We start from the raw sequence: 27399 nt of genomic DNA on the forward strand, positions 1-27399 counted from the left end.
TGGAGAAGGGCCCCTTACATTGGTTAAGTATGGAAGGGTCCCTTGTGTTGGTGGTCAGTATTGAAGGGTCCCTTACGTTGGTGGTCAGTATGGAAGGGTCCTTTATGTGGGTGGTCAGTATGGAAGGATCCCTTACGGTGGTGGTCAGTATTGCAGGGTCCCTTACGTTGGTGGTCAGTATAGAAGGGTCCTTTACGTTGGTGGTCAGTATGGAAGGGCCCCTTGTGTTGGTGGTCATTATTGAAGGGTCCTTTACATTGGTGGTCAGTATTGCAGGGTCCCTTACGTTGGTGGTCAGTATGGAAGGATCCCTTACGTTGGTGGTATTGCAGGGTCCCTTACGTTGGTGGTCAGTATGGAAGGGTCCTTTACGTTGGTGGTCAGTATGGAAGGGTCCCTTACGTTGGGGGTCAGTATTGAAGGGTCCCTTACGTTGGTGGTCAGTATTGCAAGGTCCCTTACGTTGGCGGTCAGTATGGAAGGGTACCTTACGTTGGCGGTCAGTTTGGAAGGATCCCTTACGTTGGCGGTCAGTATGGAAGGGTCCCTTACGTTGGCGGTCAGTATGGAAGGGTCCCTTACGTTGGCGGTCAGTATGGAAGGGTCCCTTACGTTGGCGGTCAGTATTGAAGGGTCCCTTACGTTGGCGGTCACTGTGGAAGGGTCCCTTACGTTGGCGGTCACTGTGGAATGGTCCCTTACGTTGGCTGTCAGTATGGAAGGGTCCCTTACGTTGGCGGTCAGTATGGAAGGGTCCCTTACGTTGGCGGCCAGTATGGAAGGGTCCCTTACGTTGGCGGTCAGTATGGAAGGGTCCCTTACATTGGGGGTCAGTAGAAAATATTGCTATAGTAACATACTACATGAGAACTAAAAGATGAGGCCGCCTTGGTTACACAGGATAAAGTCTGACTGGCTTGGCATCTCCTACAATAATGTAGATCAAATGAAGACCATTCTTCGACCTTCAAACTGGCTGAAACCTCGAAAATACAGCCGTCAAACGTCGGGCAAATTAGCCCACAATCATCATGGCCGCTCCAGTGTTTGGCCGAGATTTCCGCTTCCCCTTTTCTCAGTCGGCCGGTTTCCGGTCTCTTCCACTCTCTCGAAGTTCGGGTCGGGGTATCGCACGCCGCAGACATGGCGCTGTACAACTTCAAGAAGATTATGGTGGTCCCCACCGCTAAGGTACGTCCGGGGATGGGATCTGTGTTATATCTGGGGGGGTCCGCTGTGCGACACGTGACTGTAGCCAGGCCACATGAGACACGTGGAGAGCCTGCCTACCATCCATGCTGTGTGCTCACATACATGGGACGAGTCACCACGATCTTCCATACAGGCCGGAGTGGGGGGGCTGTCCTCTCCCTGTATTATGGGGAAGGGGTGTCAGTTCTCTTCTAGTCTGATCAGATCCCGGCCTGTCATACTCCTCCTCTGACTTCATACATTGATATGTCAGGAGCTCATCCTACCTCATGTGTAGGATAGTCATGGCAGTCAGCATGTCTTCAGGGGAGTCCTCAGTGGCAGTTGTCATGTGTCTAGTCTGATAGGCATGCAGGGATGGGGAGTGGGGCTCTTGGGTGGGGGCTGTACACGTGTATAAAAACACGCCATAAACCGTATGAAAAGCCCCGACACGGGTGTGAGCGCATTATTAGGCGCCTTCACATGGGCACAGGGCTGTGTACAGCGGAAGCAGACATTCCTCTTCTATTGGTGGGGAGCCGAGTGCCAGCAGCCAATAGAAGAGAATTATTATTATTATACAGGATTTATATAGTGCCAACAGTTTGCATTACAAAATTGGGCAGCACAGAGGCTAAATGGTTAGCACTTCCGCCTGGCAGTACTAGGGTTGTTGATTCGAATTCCAACCACGGCACCACCTGCCTGGAGTTTGCATGTTCTCCCTGTGCCTGCGCGGGATTCCTCCAGGTACACTGGCTTCCTCCCACACTCCAAAGACATGCTGGGAGGTTAATTGAATCCTGTCTAAATTGGCCCTAGTATGTGTATGTATGAGTTAGGGACCTTAGATTGTACACCCCTTGAGGGTTAGGGACTGATGTGCTATGTACAATATATATGTAAAGTACCAAAACCAAAAATTCAGGATGCACTTGGCCGAAAACCGAAACAGAAATGGACAGTTTTTAGCCTGGGTTCACATATATGCGTTGTGGCACTTCCCATGTGATTCGCACCTCATTTCTGTGCAAATAACATGCGATTTGTGTGCGGTGCGACTGGAGCCATACATTTTGTATCTAATCGCACTGCACCAAAAAGGTGCAGGACCCTTTTTTTGGGTCCGCACTAGAATTGGACTACATGGTATTCACAACAATGCGATCCGATTCTGCACATTGCACTGCGTTTTGCGGACCGCTTTTGTGGTGGTGTTAACATACACACCCACAGAGGTTCACATACATGGGGTGCGATTCTGATGCGGTGCGAAATTCACACAGAAAAGGCTGCGAATTCTGCACCACATTAGTGTGAACCAGGGCTGAAAGCAGAGTTCCAGTGAGAAAACCAAAAAAATTAATAAAAGTCAGCAGCTACAAAAACTGTAGCTGCTGACTTTTAAAAAACGGACACCTGTCCCTCGATCCCACTGTGTCCTCCCTGCCACTCATTTCAGCGGCCACACTGTGTTCCCGGCGCTGAAATCTTCATTGTGGGCACCCAGCTGTGACAGCTTGCGGCTTCACAGCCGGGTGCTCATTGCTCATGTGCGAGATGCGCTGCACTTTGTGAATGGTCCCGTAGTCTTCTGGGACCTGTCACTAATGGGAGATGAAGCAGCATCTCAAGGAGCATTAAGCACAGTGTAGGGAGCATGCTGATAGGAGGAGATAGTAAACTGACAGATCATCCACCTGCAGCTCCTTCCTTCACTGCCCAGTCATAGGCTGGGGGGGGGGGCAAGACCTGTAAGGGTTACTTAACTACAGCAGAGAAAACCAGGTGGTCACCCCTGCCAGGCAGATCTGTACTGTGGGGCAGAGCTGTGTAGATGTCAGCACTGGAAGGACAGAAATGCATATCTTTTGGCAGGTAAAGCAGCACCGTAATTATATTTAATCAGTTTAGCTATTATCCTGGTGTTTAGCTTTAACTATCCGGCTCTTCTGTGCTAACATGAGCCACTTATGTCATCCCCTACCTGTGCTAATGAGCCCCTGTCAGATGTTCTTTATTATAATCCTCCTTTACCTATGTGTCTTGCTGTAATATACTGTAATAAAGGAGGTAAAATCAGAGTTCATACACTCACACTTATAAGTGCAATACGGCTGTTTTTGTGTACTATTTTAATGAAGGTATTGGTGCACTATATAACTCTTTTTGCACCCTTGTTTACCCTCCTCTGTTACAGAATGTCCTTTGGATTCCCAGTCCAGCTTCAAGTGGCAGCAAGGGTACTCAGCAAGTGGCAGCTTTCTTATGTTTAGTATACAGTTATACCTCAGGGATGATATTAAGGCTCCATTTACACTCCGTAATTTGGAATCTCTGGCAGAATCACCTGCGATTCCAAATTGCATTTTCCTTAATGGCAACCCTAACAAAATGTGATGAGGCAATTATCATGTGACGCTTGTCGCCCAAAAAGAAATAGCTTCTTTTTGGGTGAAAAATGTGCATAGGGCAGCCTATTCAATTGAATGGGCTGGCCCTATGAGACAACCAGAATCACATTTTGAAAATCGCATAGCAGGAATGCTCACTACGTGATATGTGAAAGGGATCTAATTGATGGGTTGTGGTTTCCCATAGGAATGCACTGAAAATCAATGAATCCGTTCCGGAGGTCAGAAAAAAAAAAAGTCACTATTACTATAGGTCAGTGCCGGTTTTTAAATGTAATTTCCAGCTTTTTTTTTTTTTTCTTCACTATAGCTCAGAGAATCAGCTGTCACTTTGCCCCCAGCTAAAAGAAGTTTATTTCCCCCAGATAAAAGAAACAAAGTATCCTTTAGCTCCGGTGAAAGTGACAGCTAATTCTGTGAGCTATAGTGAAGAAAAAAAAAAATCTGGCAACTGCATTTAAAAATTGGCACCGACATACACTTCGTATTGCCAAAAAAATTTGTAAACCGAGGTATTATTTTCAATGGATTTCCATTCGTAAACCGATAATTACGTTACCCGAGGCGTTTGTAAACTGAGGCACACCTGTATATACAACATATGGTACGCAATCCTAGATTGAAAGCTCTTACGAGCAGGGCCCTCTGTTTCCTCTTGTACCAAATTGTATTGTAACTGTAATGTATACCTTCATTTTGTAAAGTGCTGCGCAAACTGTTGGTGCTATATAAATCCTTTATTATAATAATAATAATCATTGTATACTTTGTTGCATTTTCAGTTATTCTAAATAGATTTTTCATACATGAAAATTAATTCAAAGCTGGAGGAAGTGGTTTATAAACAAGGGTCTTGGCTTATAGAGATAAGTCTCTCCCTGTTGTCTGTCTGTCTCACTTTCATCACAAATACAAAACATTCAGGGTATAGTACCAGCAAAAGAAAGCCACCTCTAATCCCCATACAGACTTATTATGGCTTACACAGGGCTATGAATCCTTCCCTGCCCTCTATGGTGGTCAGTTGCAAGGTAAAAGCACTTTCACAGGGTGAGCGAGTCAGGGTTTTCTATACCCAGACATTTCAGCTGTCTTACTTTGTTTCCTGTGGGTGAATGGAGGAGTGAAGAAAAAGGTTGTAGATTCCGCTGGGGAGGGAAGTGAGACACGCTGCCCCATGTATTATTATTATTATACAGGATTTACATAGTGCCAACAGTTTGCTCAGCGCTTTACAATATAACGAGAGACAATACAGCAACAATACAGTTCAATACAAGAGGGATAGGAGGGCCCTGCTCCTTGGAGCTTACAATCTAGGAGGGAGGAGCTAGTGGTACAAAAGGTAGTAACTCTGGGGGATGAACTGGTTGGAAGAGTAGAAGAATCCTTTATTAGCTGAGGACAGGATAGGCTTCCCTGAAGAGAGAGGTTTTCAGAGATCGCCTAAAAGTGAGCAGAGTAGGCGATAGTCTGATAAATTGGGGTAGAGAGTTCCAGAGGATGGGGGAAGCTCTGGAGAAGTCCTGGAGACGAGACAAGGGAGCTAGAGAGTAGGAGGTCATGTATTATGGCCTACATTGGCAATGGAAGGAGTCATTTATTAAAATAAGATTTAAAAGAATAGATTGAAGTAGTTCTGTACTTTGTTCCCTGTTGTGCATACCCCAGATCAGTGAGAAGACTGGTTCTTTTTTAGGGCTTATTAAGAAAAGTTGCATGTGCGCAGTAATGTGTACCCAGGGTGGGCTGTGGCTCTGCTTTCAGATTGGATGCTGATCTGGGGTATAGATAGTATGGAGGGGGCGGCGATGGCTGCTAAGATCGGGTTGTAAAGTTATCCTTTAAATTGTGCTGTGGATGCAGGGCTTGTCCATACACCTGTGCTTAGCCACCATTGTGTCCAAAGGCTTACCTAGGTAGGTTTTTGTAGCAGAACATGGATGACTTTCGTTTTTTGCCCTTCATAACAAAAGCTTGAGTAATTGCAAATCCTTCTTGAGGATTTTAATTGTTCTTGTGTCTTGCAGGACTTTGTCGACCTCACTTTGTCAAAAACTCAGAGAAAGACGCCGACAGTTATACACAAAAATTATCAGATTAACCGAATCCGGCATTTTTATATGAGAAAAGTCAAATTTACACAGCAGAATTACCACGATCGGCTCTCCCAGATTCTCACAGACTTTCCTAAACTGGACGTGAGTATCTCCTGATTCTTTTTCTCCCTATGGGGCGCTAAAGCAGTTCACTTGCGTGAAGCAGCAAGAAGAATAATCTGTGCTGAAGATTCATGCTGCAGAATTTCTGTTGACCAGAAATTAAAGTAGAAATATAGGCAAAAAAATTTTTTTTATTTTGGTTATAACTTCTGTCAGTTTTTTTGCCATCTGTGTCCAATTGTGGAGATTTCCCTTTATTTCTTGCTCCATAGCCAAAAGGAAGTGAGAAGAAATCCCTGCAAATCAAAGGAATTCCTTGGGGACCCCCAGGTCACCAGAATTGCTGTCTGCATTGCAAGATTTCCCCTCTTACTTTTCTGGGGACAACCTGAAATTTGGGATTTTCTTTTACTTCCACTTTCAATGATAACTATAAACAGTACAAAAAGAGAGGGTGATTCTCCCTAATGGGGGCACAGACAGCAATAAAAACCTGACAAGTGTTCTAATCCCTCCTTTGCCTTTAGTTATATTTTAAGAGTGTCTTTAGTCAGTTGTGTAGCAAGGCATAATAAAATACGCCAGAGAACACCATTACATTTTTTTTTTCTTCTATAGGATGTGCACCCATTTTATGCAGATTTAATGAATGTCCTGTATGACAAAGACCATTACAAACTGGCTTTGGGACAGATAAATATCGCTAAAAACCTAATTGACAAGTGAGTGAACATTTCCTTTTTTTCATCATTGATGATTCATCCTGTTGGAGCTCATCTGACTGTCTCTGTGTTCTGTTTCAGTGTGGCCAAGGATTATGTGAGGTTGATGAAATATGGGGATTCTTTATATCGCTGCAAACAGCTGAAACGAGCCGCTCTGGGGCGCATGTGCACCATTATCAAAAGGCAGAAGCAGAGTTTGGAATATCTGGAGCAAGGTATTTCCATGTAATACAGGGCACATATATTGTACATGTCTTGGGTTACATGACTGCAGATATTGATGGGACATCTAAGTGATCCATAACATTTCTCTTACTATCCCACCTAATAGTACCTGCGCATAAAGGCTCCTTATTGCTTTGTCTGCATTGTCACAGCTTGATAGAAATCCCTAAATAGGAGTTGTGAATATGTCTTTGTTCCCTTTCACTTCCTCCATTATTCCTGTCTCCATAGGAAGAGGAGTGGCATAAGTCACTTTAAGGACATATCAAAGTGTACATCCGTGGGGGTGTGTGTTTACCTGCATGGGAATGGACAGATGTTCTGTGCATCCTTGTTCAGGCAGTCCTATTAATGTCATTTGGAACGTAGTGGCTGCACAGACACAGGTGCTGCTCCCACTCTGACATCAGTGTAGGTGAACAGCCCCGGATGCAGACAGAAGGGAAGTCCGCCTTCCAGGTGGCTTGGCTCCACTCCACGGTACCACCATTATGGTGCACATGCAGATGTACCCTACCCATGGGGTCTGCCCAACCATCGGGTCCTGGCAGAGCTGTGGGTACATCTGTATACTTGCAAATGCAAACCTGTTTTCAGACTTCCCTAGTTGCAGTCTTTGCATGTGCGCAGATACCCAGGGTCCGAGCACATGCACAGATTTGCCGCAGTGCTTTCTCGGTACAGGAAATCTGTGCATGCACATGAATCGGAGCAGTTCTTGCTTAGGTGAGAATAGCAGAAGTTCTGCTTTGCAGCACAACTAAAGCTGTATAACCACTTCCCCTGTACCGTTTGTGCAGAAATCCTGTGTTATGTACAGGAGTCCCATGTACCGTATGTGCAGAAATCCTGTGTTATGTACAGGGGTCCCATGTACCCTATGTGCAGGAATCCTGTGTTATGTACAGGTGTCCCATGTACCCTATGTGCAGGAATCCTGTGTACCCTATGTGCAGGAATCCTGTGTACCCTATGTGCAGGAATCCTGTGTACCCTATGTGCAGGAATCCTGTGTACCCTATGTGCAGGAATCCTGTGTTATGTACAGGAGTGCCATATACCCTATGTGCAGGAATCCTGTGTTATGTACAGGAGTCCCATGTACCCTATGTGCAGGAGTCCCATGTACCCTATGTGCAGGAGTCCCATGTACCCTATGTGCAGGAGTCCCATGTACCCTATGTGCAGGAGTCCCATGTACCCTATGTGCAGGAATCCCGTTTACCCTATGTGCAGGAATCCTGTTTTATGTACAGGAGTCCCATGTACCCTATGTGCAGGAATCCCGTTTACCCTATGTGCAGGAATCCTGTTTTATGTACAGGAGTCCCATGTACCCTATGTGCAGGAATCCTGTGTACCCTATGTGCAGGAATCCTGTGTTATGTACAGGAGTCCTGTGTACCCTATGTGCAGGAATCCTGTGTTATGTACAGGAGTCCCATGTACCCTATGTGCAGGAATCCTGTGTACCCTATGTGCAGGAGTCCCATGTACCCTATGTGCAGGAATCCTGTGTTATGTACAGGAGTCCCATGTACAGATGTGCAGGAATCCTGTGTTATGTACAGGAGTCCCATGTACTGTATGTGCAAGGATCCTGTGATATGTAAAGGTGTCCCATGTACTGTATGTGCATCTTAGTGTTGAAGAGGGAGGTTGATGTCATCTGCAATTTATTTGTATATACTGTTATTTTATACAGTTCGCCAACATCTGTCCCGATTGCCATCTATTGACCCTAATACACGAACCTTGCTGTTGTGTGGCTATCCAAACGTCGGCAAGTCCAGCTTTATAAATAAGGTTTGTGCTATTTTAACCAGAATTTCTCTATATTTACTTTATTTTACTCTGTGCAGCTTAAACAGTCAATAATATTCAGGGGCATATTTATAAAAGTAGTAAATTTGACATTCACCAAACACCCACTGGTGGTGAATCCGTCATATTCAATCAAAACACAGGTACCTGCAGTGAAAGTTTGGTGAATGTCATATTCGCTGCTTTATGAATATACCTCCTTAATTTTTCCAGCTTTATTATCACTTAAAATAGATTGTTTGGGCCAAGTTGGTCTAAGTGAACTAATTTCAATACAAAACAATGCAGCTGCTGAGTGTGCTGTGGTATACAGTGGTAGCATTAGTTACACACGGTATATAGCACTGTGTTCTCGCAATAGTATGGATGAGCTCCAGTCTGCAGCTGGAAATGGAGTCGGGCTGAATGCTGCTCTGACATTCAGGAGAAACCTTGTATTTATATCAGTGGATAAAAGGCTTTCTCTGATTTGCCAAGGTGCAGAGAAGGACGTATGATGTCACAACTTCCACCTCAGCCAATCAGAGGCATCCTTGTATTCAATGATAAAAATACAAGACTTCTCCTGAATGGCAGAGAAGTACTTGGCCCGACTCTTTTTAATACTCTTTTTAAGTCACCCATATTGCTGCTGGAACACAGTGTTGCTTACTGTATGTAGGCCTATTGCCACTACAGTATATTACAGAACATCCAGTAACCACATTGTTTCCTTTCACTTTATTTTTATTAAGAAAAGTTCAGGTATTAAACATACAATGCACAATAAGTCTCGGGAAATAGGGTTCAGTCATTATATCCACTTCATAAAAAAAATGAAAAGTAATCAACAGTACATAACTCGCTCACTAACACTGAGGACGTAATATTCAGACAACCCCGAGTTGTTGTAGACAGAGCAATGAAATGTAGCATTCATCAGTTAATACAAGAACAACAAAGTAAAGTTCCAAATGGTATCGCCAGAAACTGTGTGGGATTAGCTGTATACAGTCATGTTCCCTCCCCCTTCTACCTATTCTTCATAACCAGTGTAATCAAGTTGTGGCTAGTTACCTTTTTTTTTTTAAGTCCGGACACATGATCCCTCAGCTCTGGCTTCTCTGTGTCAGTGAGGGGCAGCTGCAGGGGAGAAGAGGGGGCACATCCATTAGCTGGGCTATGGGTGACATTACAGCTCCTAGAATTCCCAGCCGTTGTCAAGCACTCCCACCTCTCCCCCTGCAGCCACCGCTCATTGATGTGATCACATGACCGAAACGGAGTGGGCTAAAAAAAATTAAGCATACAGATGTTTTTTACATAGGTTAGTCAGTATAGGTAGCAGGAGGGGGAAGGGATATTTTTAAGAATAGATAGTTTTAGGCAGGAATTTCACTTTTAGGTATAGTAGAATAACTTTACACTGCATTGTTCCCTGTTGGTTAAATACTTGTCAATTATATTGACACTTAGCATGGAAATGTTTGTGTTGGGTGGATTTGGGTGCATTCGAGGGAGTTTGCCACAAGGCAAACTACCAGCGTGAGAAGTCAGAAGGCAGTGATGCAGAAACTGTTAAAGTAAACCTGTAATTAGAGAAATCTAAGGGCTGCTATTGCCAACACCTTGTGAAAGGGCTAGTTTCCAGGCTGTCATTCTGATCGGCTGGTGTCAGTACTACTTATTATTGATCCAGGACAATTGAGTTTAACAGGAATTCAAACTCATCTTGCTGCTTAGTTTCTGCAGTTTAGTTACTCCAAGTATCAAAGACTGAAACAGCCCAACAACCAACAATCACAGCCTACAGATTTCTCTTCAGCAGATACGTCACTAACCTAATGTAGTAGCTGTTAACGTTGTGACTGCAACCAGCAGAATGCATTCTGCTTTCACTCTAATTAGTTCTAAAAGGGAACCTGCTATTAATGCCTTACTTGTTATGTTGACAGGTACTCTTTTAGCTTTTCTCTAAGTCAGGTTTGTCCAACTTGTGGCCTGAGATGGCTATGAATGCGGCCCAACACAAAATCGTAAACTTACTTAAAAATGTTGTTTTTAAAATGAGTTTACACTTGGCAAACGCATGCAGCTGAAGAAATATTTGACAGGGTCTCTTTACTGGACTTTTCGAAGTTGTGTCCTCCCTAAATAAAATAATTTACTCTTCACAATTATATCTTAATTATGTCAGGTTTCAGCAGCACCTTTGTGAGCAAATATGTTTAAGGACGAAGTGCACAAAGGGCAAATTAGAATCAAAATATCTGATAAAGACCTTGAGAATGCATTGAGAATTGCTACTACATCCTCCAAACCAGATATTGATATGTTAGTTTATCAAGAACAGTGTCAAATTTTGCACTAGTTTTATGTTGTCCTCCTTACTTTATAATACAAAATTTTACAAAAAAATAAAGTTTTATTTCTCAGATAGGTACATTATTTATATCCATGATCATTAACTTGTAATTTGCCCGAATTTTCTGCTCATCAGTTATCCTAATTGTTAGTGTATTTTCTGTGTGGCCCAAGACAACTCTTCTTCCAGTGTGGCCCAGGAAAGTCAAAAGGTTGGACACCTGTGATGTTCATGTCCCAAAACTAGTACACTCCAGAAGTCAAAATGGCTTCTGAGGTTTTTTACCTATGTAGTGTGCTTTGGCAGATTTAAATTCATAATTCTTTAAACATTTCTGTGTGAATCGGAGTTTGATTCTTCTATGGGTCGCCCTGCTTCTTGTAAGCCCCGTGTTATGATTTTTGCCCATTTCAGCATGTCATGCTGTGAGATCCTATGCGAGAGCCCAGAATACTTGTTATTAACCTTAGCTCAAACAAATGTTTCTATGAAGCACACAATATATGGAGCAACATACACCAGGCAGCTCTATCCCAGGCTCTCAGACAGCAGGGCCTCCCTGACTCCAAATGATAGGATTCAGATATGGCTTGATTTGCTCCAAAATTATATCCTAAAGTGTTACTAAACCCACAACAGTACAATCAGTCTGTATATGCAGTAAAGCATGCTTGTTATACTCCCTATGGAACCTAAGGGGTGAATCCTCTGCATTGTGTATAAAGGCTGTTTGATCCTTTCTTCTCTGCCCCTCCTCTTGTTGAAATGACCACCTGATACAGACTAAACCCATGGTCACATGCATATACTCAGTTTGGTGTGTATTGCTGGAGAGGGTTTTTTTCTTTTCTTGGGAGGGTGCATGTGATTAGCACAGGACCAATCAGCACTGTCCAGACAGAGGGTCAGAGGTTTCACATCCTCCTAGAGCAGAATGAAAACTCCTACAAGCTTTAACCAGTGCTCTGCTAAAGTCACAAGACTGCTCTAACTGCTGGTGAGAAAAGGTTTTTAGCAGTTTATATTTACTAAAATAATTGCATTTCCATGTTGTGTGTACTGTGGGAGCCCGGTTATAGTGAATGCAGGGTCCTGGGTTTAGTAACACTTTAAGCCAAAACTTTTTTTTTTCATGGATTGGAGTACGGGAGGGTAAAACCACTGTCAGGTGTTTTTTGTTTTTCTCATTAGGGAAATTTCCCCTTTCAGACAGGAACAAGTATCTCTGGTCACAGGAACAAGTGTCCCCATTGGAAGAGTTCCCCTCTATTCCTGTTCTGGTGTACAATATAAAACTTTGCAAGTAAGCCTGCTCACAGAAAATACTTACACTGAAATATTTTCACCCTTGCAAAGCTCAGTCCTAACTGGTTTCTGTTTTGTCCTGTAGTATTCTGTGTTGTGTAATATGCACTATTATTTTTATACTGTTAACACAGTAGCACAGAGATATAATTTAGGCCATTGGAAAATAGGAGCATTTGATAGATGGTTGTAATGATCGCTTGAATGATCGCTCTTTGTTTTTCAGGTAACCAGAGCAGACGTAGAGGTGCAGCCATATGCATTTACCACCAAGTCATTGTTTGTGGGACACATGGATTATAAATACCTCCGCTGGCAGGTTAGTTTTTGCTATTGAGAACATTTAAATAAGCATTATTGATCATTTTTTTTGTTTTGTTTTTTATTTAACACATAGGTTTCATTTTAAAAGGGACCATAATTCAGTCCATGTGTACTGAAAACTTTAAATGGCACCAAAGGCAGGTTCCAGCTTTGACATAATGGGTCCCATTCTATGGATTTTAACCATATAAAAAAGCCTTCATACTTTTATTTTGAACCTGCCATGTGCTGACTTGCGTTGGGTTTCCATCTGTGACCCTGCCCCTTTCTCCATATCTCTCTGACTGAGCTGTTGCTTGAGTGCCCTGTCCATACGGGAGCAAGCAGAGGAACAAACAGCATAGCTGCTACAGCTGTAAAATCTTTGGTCCTTTTTTTTTTTTTTTTTTAAATCTGCAAAGAAGGGTAGTATATAAGAATTCACTTCAGTATCACAAGGATAAAAAGAAGGGATCTTCACATAGGTTTTAACTACTAATCCTCCCTGTGGTACATCGTAGGTAGTGGACACACCAGGTATTCTGGATCACCCCCTGGAGGAGAGGAACACCATTGAGATGCAAGCTATCACCGCTCTGGCTCACCTTCGTGCTGCTATCCTCTATGTAATGGACATCTCGGAGCAGTGTGGACACACCATAGAGGAGCAGCTGGAGCTCTTCAATAACATCCGTCCTCTGTTTGCCAATAAGGTTTGTCTTCCATAATGCTGAATTCAGATAAGTAAATAAGTGTTGCTTGCAGTTGATTTAAATTCATTTTTTTGTGCTTTTCCTTTAGCCTTTAATTATTATTTTGAACAAGTGTGATGTGAAGAGGGTCTCAGAACTGGGCGAGGAACAGCAGGTAAGAGAGCTATGACTGGGTCATAAAAATGGAGAACCTGTGCACAGGGCTCACTACAAGTTTAGTTTAATAGGAGTAGTATTGCATATACCATTTGACATACTATATTCTGCAGGTTTGTGGCCTTTATGCTTGTTGAGAATGTTTATGCCAAACTGTAGCCTGGCCCACCAGTGGGTGAAACCTTAAAATTGTGTGGTCTATTACATCAGTGTGGATGTGCCTTGTTTTCTGTGCCATGCTAAACTACAGGGTAATCGAGCCTTAAAACCACAGGGATTGAGGCTCACATCGTGCAAAAGAGTCATATTCAATTATTTTTTCAGCTTAACAATGAATCTGTCTGTTAAAAGATATAGGTTAAAACCCAAGTAGGAGAGTGTGGTGCCATTTATCTTTTGGTGAAGAGTATTTCAGTGCAGAAAAGGTGTATATGTAAGGGGTTAAAATCCCTTTATGTAAAGGTTGGGATTATAAGGGAGGGTTAATTTTAGGATTGGGGTTACAATTAAAGGGAAGGTTAAGCTGGGTATACACTAGTAGGATTCTAAATGAAAGTTCTTAGGAAAGTTCATATGAAAATTCACAGAACATAGAAATTTTGTTTGAAAGATTTTGTTTTCTTTTAACATTTTCAAAATGAAAACCGCCTATACTGTTAGAAATTGATAGAGTGGAGAAAAATGCATGCCTGGGGTGTTGCAGTGATGTACATGTTACCAGAACGAACTGCAATGATTAGGTCTAAATGGGCCCCAAGTATTTGATTTAGTTTGAAAGGTGGAATAACGGTAGAGCATCGCTCTGTGTGGCAGAAAACTAATAGTGCAGATCTCCTGGCATTAAAGGCTAACTTACGGCAGTAAACTGCATCTCAAAAAATAAAACAATCCCCTGCAAGGCAATGGCATAATCTAGTTGCATCGCATACTAGCACATTATGTAAAACTTGACTTAAAACGGAGCCCTCCAGCGGCACGCTGTCACCGCTGTAGAGGTTTTCATCTTCACCAGTTTTTCCTTCCAGGTTCTTTTGCTCCGGCCGTCTAACTGGCTGAGCCATGATGACTATTCCAGGGCCACAGCACAATGCTCTGAAGGAACTACACGGGTATGCCTTTTATTCTAAGCTTACCTGTTGTTTAAAATGAACAAAGTGACTTTATTACCACTTTAAAGTGGAACTTATGCTAAGGATTTAAAATCAGTGGACAGACAGGATTTGTAATGTATAAGAGACATGCTTTGTCTCTTATGCTTTAAAGCTACTTACCTGCCTGTTCACCCTTGTACACAGAGCCATGCACGTGCAGCTCACTGTACAAATGTGGCAACACCAAATCTGACTGTACTCCTGCGCATGCACGTAGGTGACATCATCCCTACTGGACAGGGAGCTCGGGCATGCTGCATCATTGGAGCTGAGGTGAGTATTGTTCTACTTTAACCAAAAAAATTCAAGTAATTTATTTGGCTTCTTATTTTGTTTAATATAGCACAAATAACTGGTTTAATTTGCAGGTTTCATTGTGTCTTGCTGCATCTCTTGAATTTGAAACTATACGTAATGTGTGGTGTGTTTCACAGTGTAAGCCCTGCCCAATATAGCAGTATATAAAACAGTATTCTGCTTTGGTTTTTTTAACAGAAAATCTTCAAGGACTTTGAAAATGAAGGGCTGTCAGTGATGGAGACCAGCACCCTGACCGAGGAAGGTGTGATCCAAGTTAAAACAGAGGTATGCATTGCTAGAATTTTCCACATGGCCTTAAAACTCCTGGGATGTCTTTATTAAATGGATTCTGGTCTTTGACGTAGGCATGTGACCGATTATTAGCCCACCGAGTGGAGACCAAGATGAAGGGAAATAAAGTGAATGATGTGCTCAATAGGCTTCACTTGGCCGTACCAACCAAGAGAGATGATAAGGTGAGAGGATTTCATCTTTTAGGGCCAGTTCACACCACATGCAGTCCAGTGCATTTCTTTTCTGCATCAAAAATGCATTGATAGGTTACATGGTTTCCAATGCCATAGTTCACACCAGTGTAGTCAGTTCCAGTCATTCCAGTTTCAGAGAAAAAAAGTAGAGCATGCTGCATTTTTTTTTGCACTGAGCTGTACTGGAACGCAGTAAAACGCACTGGAATGCACATATCTTTATTTAAGTTGAAGAAAGAGAGGGAGAAATGAACTGCAACGCATCAAAAACACATCGGAATGCATCAAGAATGTGCATACAGAAATGCATCTGGACTGCGTTTCTATGGTGTGAACCAGCCCTTATGTCACATTGTATAGTACATTGCTTATTTTATATCATAGTTACAATTTCTGTAAAAACAAATGACTTTGATGATAGACTTTTGTTTGTGTCTAAGGAACATAGGAAGCGAACGCATAGCTTTAGTAGAAAACACTTTATGGTGTTATGTTAGTGTTACTTCTTGAATCATGAATTTTTAAAGAAAACTAGGAATCCTGTGTTGAATAAATTGTATGTGCTTTTAAATAAAAGAGCAATGGTAGAATTGGGCACTTTGCCTTAAGTTAATGTTTTTCATTTCTTTTTTTTTTCTTGCCTCCTCAGATGCTTATTGTTTAGAATAAACCTGTCACAAATCTGAGCCTATCAAATAGGACATTCAGTGGGCATAGAAAAGAATCGCCTCTTTTAAAATCACATTTTGTTGCTTTGCAGCCTGAAATGAAGACAGACGCAGATTTGTTTTATCCAGCTGTATTTACTCAGTGCAACTTATAACATCCAAGTGAAAGATATAACACCAACATGCCACAGAAAAAAAATTCAAAAACAGAATCACTGAGTTGGAAAAAGGATCACCCCCTTGTGTCAGAATTTTGTTGAGCCACCTTTTGCTTTAATTCCAGCCTTTAGTCTGTTGGGTTATGTCTCTAGTAACTTTGCACATCTAGACTTTGCAATATTTGCCCGGTCTACTTTGCAGAACTGCTCAATGTGACTGTTTGTGGACTGCAGTCTTCAGGTCATTCCACAGATTTTCAATGGGGTTTAAGTCTGGGCTCTGACTAAGCCATGCAAGGACATTCTCCTTTCTGTACTTCAGCCACTGTATGCTCCTCTTTGCTGTATTCTTTGAGTCAGGGACTAAAATGCTCCAGGAAAGCTCTTTTCATGCTGAGCTAATCAAAATGACCACAGCTGATCACAGTTGAAAGTCAAATGGCTTTGTGTGCCACTGAGAAGGTGATTAGCTACACCTGATTGAGTTTACAAGTCATTTTTAGGAGTGGGTGGTCCTTTTTCCAACTCCAGTACTTCTGTTTTTGAATTTTTTTTCTGGCATGTCGGTGTTCTATCGTTCAGTTAAAGGTTAAAGGAGTAAATACAGCTGGATAAAACAAAAACTGTGTCTGTCTTTATTTCAGGCTGCAAAGCAACAAAATTTGACAATTTTAAAGGGGGTGTTTCCTATACCCACTGTATATATGGTATGTCTAGGTAGAGCAAATAATCAGTAGATCTGTGTATAGACGACTGATGGTAATATGCAAATATTGATTTTCCTGTATAAATTGAGCTTGGGATCACACCTCCTGCCTCCCACATTTCCTTTTGGCAGTTTCACTCGATCTATAAAGACCAGGAGGGGGAGAGACAGGGTCAAGTTCAACTTTGACAGGTTTTAGCAGCTTGTATTATTACTGCAATTAGTCATTTGGCTTTCACTGAAAATAACCTCTGCTCTACGCATCTATGTTTAGAATATCCTGCGTGTAATATCTCAGATTTAGGAAATGTTTACCTTAAAAAGGAAATTTAAATTTAAGTTTGCCTAACCTGGATATTGTGGTGGGCTGCTGTTTTGATTTCAGGTAAGGCCACCTTTCATTCCAGAGGGCGTAACGATCAGGAAAAAACGAATGGACACGGATGCTCCTAAGAAGAAATCGGTTAGTAGCCATAACTGTAAAAGACGTTTTGGGGGATTCATTTCAATGACACCTGAAAACACTGCATGTTTTTGCTACTGTCGCGGCAGTTTTCTGTGCAACAAATGCATTTTGGCATGATTTTGCAGCAATTTTACCTGAAATTTTGCTGTCATTTTATCCGGAAGTTTGCTGTAATTTTTTTCCCCTGCAATTTTGCCGTGATTTTACCCATGATTTTGATGCGATTTTACCCGCAATTAGGGTGCATTTTTCATAGGTCTTGTGACTCAACGATATCAAAACTGCAGAATGTGTGTTTTTGCTGCGTTTTCAATGCATTTCAGGCCTGGTTCACACCAATTCAGTGTGTTTTGCGTTTTTTGATGTATTTTGCATTTTTTGAATGTTTTCAGCATGAAAACCGCAGCACGTGTGTGTTTTCGGTGCATTTTTACTGCATTTTTTAATGCATTTCAGGCCTGGTTTACACCAATGCAGATTGCGTTTTATCTGGTTTTTGCAGTGCTTTTTGCACGCACAAGGCTCCATTCACCCTAGGGCGTTTAAAATCGCGGGTGGAATCACCGTGGCCTATGGCATCTGAAAATGCAGGGCATTTTTGTAGCACGACAAATGCACTGCAATCGCGTGCTGCAGTTTTGATGCATTTTTTGAGTCTTGAAAAATGCACCCTAATGTGGCCATTATCAACACCTTTTTTCATATTGGCAGAGTGGCGATAACACTATTTTCGGCCGCCAATATCTGGGTGCATCTCTAGTATGTATATAGACTGTTACTAGTGGAGGAGGTGCAGAGACTCGTAGCTGAACCTATGGGAGGCGGGACAGACCCAGAGGGGTTTATTTACTAAAGCTGGAGAGTCCAAAATCAGACTCCCTTCTGCATAGAAACCAAATCAGCTTCTAACCTCAGCTTGTTCAATGAAGCTTTGGCAATGAAACCTGGAAGCTGATTGGTTTCTATGCAGAAGGGAGTCTGATTTTGGACTCTCCAGCTTTAGTAAATAAACCCCAGAGTGTCCTGAGCTGTCATTCTTAGAACACTGTCTCAGTGGGACATACAGACCAGGAGTCTGACTCCACCCATTACAGTGAGCAGGGAGGAAATACATCACAGCTTCCTGGAAGAAGAACTACAGAGGGGATGTGCCAAGACCAGTGGCTGGGGAAATAGGAGGCATAGCAGCCACTAGTCTTACAAACAGGAAGCCACAGGGGATTAATGGTTTGATTTGAAAATCATCAGCTTATTTTAGAGCAACTACTGAATGAACCAGAAGATGGAGGAGATATTCAGTGAAGGTAGAAGATCAGCAGCAAGGACATGGAAAAAAGTTTTTGCCCGGAGTTCTGCTGTAAGCTTTCACAATAAAAACTGGAAGCTGATTAGTTTCTATGTAGAGCTACACCAGATTTTACACCATGCAGTTTTAGTAAATAGGCCCCATCGTATATGGAGGCTTTTACAGCACTGAACACTTTCATAATATGCTTGTATTTTGTGTTGTAGGAGAGAGACATCGAACTGGAGATGGGGGATGATTACGTCTTGGACCTGCAGAGTGAGTGTTAACCCTTCACAATTCTTATTTCCAGTTAAATTAATATAATACAAACAATAGGAAAGGCATTTTGATGGCAGCTTTTTGAAGACCTGTATATACTACAAAGAGATATATTTAAAGGAATATAGAATGTGCTTGCTGGTAATCTAATTATATAAATCTAATGAACATTTTAAAACTCTGACCTAGAATAAGTATGTTGTTTGGGAGCTCTGACTTTCTCATCTGCATGCTTGTTTTTAGTCAGTAACCAAGACAATATTGAAGCCAGTGATAGCCAGGCAATGAGCATTTTCACAAGGTTGTCTGCAATGGCACCCACCTTATTGCTGTTGGGACAGATTTTTTTAAGCCAACAGTGGACATAAACATTAAAAGTTTTCTTAATGTCACCGTGGAAGTACAGAAGCAACCGAGGCTTTTATTTTGCTGCCTAACTCACCCTTCAGCTTTACCATGTTAGAGAAGTCACTATCTTGGAACAAGTTTAGAAATTAAACATTTGACTTCATTGGCTGCATGCTGGTTCCAGTTCATTGGAGGTTGCATGACTACTGAGGAAATAATACTTTCTGAAAGAGGTCTTCATTAGTAGTGCTGTCTGTTATAAATGTTGCTGTAAATATTGCAAGACACCGGCATGGAGTATGGAGGAGGAATGCATTATTCACATATAGTGGTTATTTCAAGCTCTATTCCTTAGAGGTATTTTAGAACTGATGGATGGTTACAATCATACTCATCCTCCTCCTAAAGGTAGTACAATAAAGTCAATTGCTCATGCGGTTTTTGTTTTTTATCTTGTTTTTAGAATATTGGGATCTAATGAATCCATCCGAGAAGCATGATAAGATCCCAGAAATCTGGCAGGGTCATAATATCGCAGATTACATTGATCCGGATATCATGAAGGTAAGTCTAAATTTGAGTCCTTGGGGTAGGTAATATTGTCAGCTTTTGTACTGTTTATACAAAGGCCGTTGTAAAGGCTTTTTCTTTTATATATATATATATATATTTTTTTTTTAAGTAAAATAGAAAACGTGTCATTCGCCCTGCTTTGCACAGTGGTTTTGGCCAGGGCAGCCCTGAATCTCCTCTTGTGGGGTCCCCTGCTGATGATTTTGGCTCCTTGTATCTGTCCCCATTGCAAGTGCTTGCTGTGGGGGAGATGTGCAGGCTTGATCCCGAACCAAGCTGTGTGCATCCATTGACATACAGCACAGTTTGAGCCCACCCCCTGGTCTTTGCACACAGGATTTGACTGATGGTCAAGGTTGTGAGAGCAGTAAGAGAGGAGAGAAGACCGGCAGACGGTCACAGTACTGGACCTATAAGTATTTAGGGGAGTGGTTAGGCACAGCAAGTGGCAAAATATTTTTTACCTAAATTCAGGGAATCCATTAGGGTAAAAACTGTTTTTCCTTTAGAACCACTTGAAGCTTGAAAAGATGTTTTACTACTACTGCACCCTGTTCGTGGATGTCAGGACAACATGCTGTCCTTGGGAATTATCTGCCATACCAGCTGTTTTCTCAGAAGCTGAATTTCACAAAGATGATGGGTTTGGGCTTTAATTATCATAGTTTTTATGAGTGTTGGGCTCTGTTTGCATATCTGCTGATCTCTTCCTTTACAAGGACATCACATATGGATTTATTGGATTCATTTTTTTGTAGCCTCCTAAATTTTAAGCCATCTCTTGTGATATTTCTGTCCGCTTGTGTGGGATTTCTCAAAATGACACAACCTTGTGCAGTGTAAACTGCTCAGAATGGTCGGTGAACCCCAAAAGCTCCATGGGGAGGTCCAAACTGGCTTTACTGACCAAAGTCTTATGTGGACATTGTACAGGCCATTCATTCTACAATTCATTATGTGAACATTGTACAGGCACCCATGTACATGTAGCTCCAACTAGACCATTTTGTTTTGTTACCTTTTTGAAGTGTCTTCTGCTTATTATGATAACATCCAGTATGCATTTAATTTGTAATAGAAACTGGAGGAACTGGAGAAAGAGGAGGAGTTGAAGGAAGCAGCCGGAGAATATGACAGTGATGTTGAGAGTGAGGATGAGGAAATGGCCGAAATACGACAGCTTGCTCAACAGATTCGGGAAAAGAAAAAACTGAAGATCCTTGAGTCAAAGGAGAAAGATACACAGGGCCCACGATTGCCAAGAACTGCTAAGAAGGTAAATGGACCAACACACATCAGATTCATTATGATAGTTACAGCATTCCCATAAAAACTGGGACTGAGCTGAATTGGTTGGGAAATATATAGAAGCCACACATTACATTTTAAAGTGCCTTAGGAAACTTAGTTGTCCAAACTGTTGGAGTGTCATCACTGGTACATGTTCAGAAATGACTAAACTGAGAGACAGTATAATGTGCATATCAATTGTCCCATGCAGGCACACCATACTGCAGTGTGGTTAAACAGTATTAATATGTAAATCTTTTTCATTCCATATCACAGTATAGTAATTATGTTCATTATCTGTTACTTCATGATAGGTAGATCATATCACAGTATAGCTAAGTATTTATTGCTTGACACTTGTTTGTAGCATTGTTAATAATCTGAATGTTTCCTCTAATTGTACAGGTCCAACAGAAGACATTAGAAAAAGAAATGAATGCATTGGGTCTTGATGTAAGCAATAACCAGGTAAGAGGTCCTCATAACGAGAGCAGTTTGATTCACAATTACAATTTTTAATCCTTATTTCAAAGGAGGTGTCCTCAGAATTATTCTCCTTGGCGTTGATATGCTAACATTAGGCATCTCCAAACTTCACACCCTGCAGACTTAGAGGAAATACAGTTAGGTCCATATTTATTTGGACACAGGCTCAATTGTAGATTTTTTTCAGGTATTTACCAAAAGATATTTAAGCTATAGTTATATAATGGATATGGGCTGAAAGTGCACACTCTCAGGTTTAATTTGAGAGTATGTACATCCAAATTGGAGGAAGGGTTTAGGAAATACAGCTCTTAAGAGTGGATGGTGCTTCACAGTACAGATGGACAATGATCCAAAACACACTGCAAAAGCAACCCAGGAGCTTTTGAAGGAAAATAAGTAGATTATTCTGCAATGGCCGAGTCAATCACCTGATCTCAACCCAATTGAGCATGCATTTCACTTGCTGAAGGCAAAACTAAAGGCAGAAAGACCCACAAACAAAGAACAACTGAAGACAGCTGCAGTTAGAGCCTGGCAAAGAATCAGAAAGGAGGAAACCCAGTCTTTGGTAATGTCCATGGGTTCCAGATTTCAGGCAGTCATTGCCAGTAAAAGATTCTCAACAAAATATTAAAAATGAACATGGGGTTCTAAAAAATATTATAGCAAGAAAAAAAATGCTGATTTTTACGTGCAAGTGTGAGAAGTGTCAGAATTGGCCTGTGTATAAAGTAGTTAAGATGTATAAGAGGCCTGGACTGTGGTGGTTTATGTAAGGATATATTTTACTTATAAAGGGCGTGTCCCTTTCCCTTAGATGAAATATTACAGTGCCTCCAGCCGTTAAAATACGGCAAATATTTAGTATACCAATAATTTGGACACCTTGATAATTTGATCACCACTTATTATTATACCTTGAATTATTTTAGCCAATATGATTTCGTACCATACACACAAAATTTGCCTTATAATAGATAAATATAAAAATTTATTTATGTACAAAAATTATATATATATTAACACAAAACGCAAAAGACTGGTGATAAATGAATATTGGTACACACAATCAAAGATATACCCTACCAATGTAATACATAATAATAAGGTTTCTAACTAATTACATCAATATCACAATTTTTAAATGATCAGCTTATTAATTAAATTTATTAATAATTAATAATTTCGAGTATCTCAAAGGTGATATTCTCACAAGCCGTGGCCATAGGATTGCAAGAAGCTAGCCCTTGATATATTATACTCTGATTATTAATATTCAATAAATTATGAAATATAAAAAAAAATTATAATATGGCACCAAACAATTTTTAACAGTAAAAACAGGATCTCTCTACATATATCTCGAACTACCCAATATTGTTGTGATACACTAAGGTAATTTCTATGATTCCACACAACAGAGAAAATAGGTAATGCAAAGTCAAATAAACAGTCTCACCGCACCCGGCCTTCAGACTAGGAAACTCTCCCGTGGATTTAGCTGGCAATGGAACGCCTTCAGAATGATGACCACGGGATAAAATGAGATAGAGTTCAATAGTGTGGGAGAATGTAGGAAGTTAGAAGGACAGAGGTTTAGCAATTTAGTAAAGTTTGGAAGTTTGAAAGTATGGAAGAGGGGTTATAGAGAGGTCTCTTCAGATGTCTTCAGAATCAGCTCTTTCTTCAGTCAGGTTTTCTTTTGATGAGGTCTTTTCTTTTGATGACTTTTTTCTTGATGAGTTTTTTTTCTTAAAGGTACAAGGGCTTTTTATATCCACTAATCCATTGTTCTAAGATACCTTCCCACCAGGCTTCTTGATTGGCTAGTTGAGAAATGTGTGTACATAAGCTATTTCTCAACTGCCCGCCAGGTGGCGGTCATGTATCATAGAACAATTTGAGTATTTGAGATGACTCATACCTCGGGTGGAATCTTAAGGTAATTTCAGGGATCAAATATACGTCTTTTTCCAGATATAAGTGATCATACCTATAATATTCTAAATAGGGACCATGGAATATAGGTGTATATTCAGTTATTCCTTCTTGAAATACCATCCTGTTTGTTTCCTGATAAGACATGTAACTAATGCTAGTTTATAATACATCTTACTTTCCATCATCTCAATACTCAAGTTAGTGATATATAGTTCCCATGGCTGAATATTTGGTGGTGTGTGAAACCTATTCTTTATAACACCTCTTTTATAATATGTTTTTGTAGTATATCTTTGTAGTTATATACAGTCAATTTTTAGACTTAAATGTCCTGAATTTTGTTTTAGAATCACATTTTCTATGTGTAGGGAAAAACTCTCTGTTTGCCTGGCTCTTGTATTGGAGTCACAGTAAACAACTGTTAATGCTTTCACCCTTGGTGGACAATAGCATATTGTGATAGTTTGAGAGTTCTGTTGGTTTATCACACTCTGCAAGGTTTGGGTAAGCTCTCAGACAATCAGTTTGGTTCCTCTATTGTCATGTCCAGACCTTGTATATGTTTACCTGCTATTGAAGTCTGAATAATGGTGTTTGACCACCTGTAGAACTTCAAAATAGTATATTGTCTCTGGGAGGAAAAAAAAATCCCTTCACCCACCGTCTACACCTCTCCAGCCAGATGGTCATTCGACTTTCCAACCAAGACAAATTAACCCCTTAACATCCGGCTATATTGAGCTGCTTGTCATATAATATTATGTCTTGATAAAGTCATATTTTTGAGACATAATTCAAAAGGTCCACAACAGGACTCTGTACTCTGTCATCTACCACCCAATGTACCACTATCAGTTCACTGTGCTATATTACAGCCTGGCACATTGTATCTGTATACTTCGTGGCCACTAATTGTCACTGTGATGGTACAAATAAAGCCTGAAAATAAAGTTTAGAATGTGACTACATTGCTGTCTCCACGCTGTGAGCTCCCCTCTGATAACCTTTTCTAAGTCTTATGTTCCTCTGAAGGGCAAAGCTTTCATGCTTCTTGATTGTGCCATTGAAGCTGCCTAACATAGCAATAAGTTAGTAGAAATTTGTGGGGATACACTACACTACACTACACTGACAGAATAGCCTGACATATTCGTCCATGATGGGATGAGTTGGGTATCTGTTGCAGGTATGCATGCCTCTAAGAACCTACACTCACACACACTCTCACAGTTTCTTTAGGTTTCTCATATGCACATATTTGCCAGGTGCTTTTTTTTTTCTATAACTGTCTCCTGTGTTACAGACACATTATGCAGCACAAGCAAGGTCCAGAAGCCTCCAGAGAAAGCGCAAACGTGAAGAGTCTGAGCCACCGACAACTGTTGCCCACAGCCGAAGCAGCTCCAAGCCACCAAGAGACCAATCTGGAATTCGTGATCCCAAGGTTAGTGGTCCTCCATGTGTTATTGTAGACCTGATTGTTGGCTACTTGACGTTTGTAATTTATACAGGAATTGATTACTTTTTTTTTTACATTTGATCGATGAAATAAAACTATAACCTTTATTTTTTTTTCAAGATGCTCTGGTGCTGGATTTTTACTTTTGGACTTTGTAGTACTGTGTGAGTCAGAGCACAGATGTCTTGACCTCATCCTGTCAATTATTATGGGATTTTAGGGGTTGTAGCACCATTCCTATGGTTCACGTACCGTTTATGTATTCCTTTCATGATTCTACAAAGAGGTGAGCTCCAGTCACCTATATGTGGATGCCCTCTGGGTCAGTTTTGCTATACAGATGGGTTAAATATTATCCAGGAGTATTTGTAAACCTTGGACAACTCTTTTTAAAGTTTGGATTAGGACTAACTCAACCTAAAGCCGTAGTATATAATCACTTCCACCTCCCACCCTCCTCGTAATTGGCAACTAACACCCTTCAAATACCTAACTGGTGGCAGGACTGGGCTCAATGGGAAAAAAAAACTCAATAAAATGTCTAACTTAAACCTGTAAAATAAAAGCTGTGCCTATTGGTATTGTCATTATCATCATCACCTTGTTTTTCTTTTATTTAGATGGCAAAGAAAGCCAAGATGATAATGAAGAAGTCCCAGAAGAAAATGAACCAAATGGGCAGGAAAGGGGAGTCTGATAGGCACGTGTTTGATCTGAAACCCAAACATTTACTGGCTGGTAAAAGGAAATCTGGCAAAACAGACCGACGATAAGGCCTTCTCCAGTGAGAGTATGACATTCACTATTCTGCTGCTCCTTCACGGACCTATGGCTGTCAGTGCAGAACTTTCTCTTTGTAACATGGGGGGAGGGGGGTCATTGCATTGCTACTGCCAGTGTACAGCTCCCTCCTTGTCACCTTGATTGGTTGGGGTCATTGTGGCGGTGTACAGATTCCTTGTCATCACACCGTACATTACTGACCATTTTAATTTTGTTATAAGGAACAATCTGGACTGCCCTTCATTTTTCACTTAAGGTTTCTTTCAAGCACTGATCCAGAATTGGATGGATTTTACAGCATACAATGTCTTGAAGCAACTAAGAATCTTGAAATGTGCCCTGAGAAAAAGAAATATGAAATATAAGATCATATATATTAAAGCTAAATGGAGTTCGCTGAAAGTGTATGTGTATTTTCCTTTACCTCCTTCAAGTACCCTTACATGGCAAACTGCTGTGTACTGCAAAGAAAGAAACTGAGCAATTCGTATGTAAAAATAGAATATTTTGAAAGGCTGATGAGTATTACACTTTTAAATATTACAAAGGCAGCTTTAGAAAATTTGGTGTTATATTTTGTTTAGTTCATTTTTTTTTTAAACAATGTTTCAGGAATCGGTGTTTCCTCTGCAGCGTACTCTTTCCAGCATTACAGGTTTGTCACCCTACCCCCAAGTGTCTCATCTAAGGTAAGGCAACAGGCAGACAGCAGGGATATGAACAGGACATGAGTAAACATTTAACCACTTCCCGCACAGCCACTGTAGATAAACAGCCGATCAGGACTAGCATCATCCTGGGAGGAGGTATCACTACGTGCCCCCAGGCGTGTGCCGAAGCACGATCTGTGACCGATGTGTTCATCAGACACAGTGGATCACTGATCGGGGTACCAGCCCACTGTGATTGGCCTTGATACCATGTGATCACTACTGTAATAAGCTATGGTAGTGTAAAAGTAAATAATCCCAATCACCTACTAGAGCTCAGGCGACCATAATAATTAAAATTATTATTTATTTTAACTTTTTTCACATACTGTCACAAGTGGAAGTGCAGTGTCGCTATGGTGACATTGTACTGCTGTGGCAGTGATTATCTACAATGACTGGCTCCTGATATCACTGTATGTCAGTGCCGCCACCCATTGTCTCTAATCAGCGCCACAGCAGTACAATGTCACCAGACCAGTGCTGCCAGTCAGTGTCCCTGATCACCGCCACACCAGTCATATTGTCCCTATTCACTGCCATTCCCGTCTGTGTCCCTTATCACTGCCACACTGGTTACAGTGTCCCTGATCACAACACCAGTCAATGTCCCCATAAGGATTTGTTCGTATGTGCGATGCTCTCTGAAGACCCAGTCGTGTTCAGATCGTTCTTCAGAGAGCATTTGACAGGGTGTGAGGTGGCATTGTATCACCTCTTTACCTATAAAATAAGAATAGAAAGGTACGTACAAGCCTTGTGCATTACCGCAATAAAAATTTTAATCATAAAATGTAGCAGATATATACTCACAAACAACAAATGTACACAGGCATATCGTTACCCACAATTTTCCATGGTCTGGAATGGTGCACGAGTCCCACAAACAAGAGAATGCTTGAAAATGGCTAACACATGTCGAGGGGCTAGCCCCTCT

The 27399-nt window shown here is 41.2% G+C and overlaps 1 protein-coding gene across 1 annotated transcript; it reads left to right on the forward strand.

Annotated features, from left to right (window-relative positions):
- The first annotated feature begins 1070 nt into the window (after positions 1–1070).
- On the forward strand, positions 1071–26154 carry GTPBP4 (GTP binding protein 4). The gene is made up of 17 exons (XM_089668734.1): positions 1071–1191; positions 5639–5809; positions 6389–6492; positions 6574–6710; positions 8426–8526; positions 12420–12512; positions 13018–13209; positions 13298–13363; positions 15012–15101; positions 15182–15292; positions 17222–17299; positions 18815–18866; positions 19681–19781; positions 20869–21066; positions 21486–21548; positions 24814–24954; positions 25590–26154. Exons 1-17 carry the CDS (start codon positions 1144–1146, stop codon positions 25740–25742), a joined length of 1899 nt encoding a protein of 632 aa, XP_089524860.1. The 5' UTR covers positions 1071–1143; the 3' UTR covers positions 25743–26154.
- Positions 26155–27399: the final 1245 nt, after the last annotated feature.

This window comes from Staurois parvus, unplaced genomic scaffold, assembly GCF_062004578.1.
Source record: "Staurois parvus isolate SC_StPar_1 unplaced genomic scaffold, SC_StPar_1.0 ptg000061l, whole genome shotgun sequence".
Lineage (NCBI taxonomy): Eukaryota > Metazoa > Chordata > Amphibia > Anura > Ranidae > Staurois > Staurois parvus.

Bases quoted from the DNA above. Each gene is read 5' to 3' on its own strand.
- GTPBP4 (XM_089668734.1), top strand. From the start codon at position 1,144: ATGGCGCTGTACAACTTCAAGAAGATTATGGTGGTCCCCACCGCTAAG. The intron at 15,102-15,181 runs GTATGCATTGCT...TCTTTGACGTAG, and splicing joins TGATCCAAGTTAAAACAGAG to GCATGTGACCGATTATTAGC. The intron at 24,955-25,589 runs GTTAGTGGTCCT...TCTTTTATTTAG, and splicing joins CTGGAATTCGTGATCCCAAG to ATGGCAAAGAAAGCCAAGAT.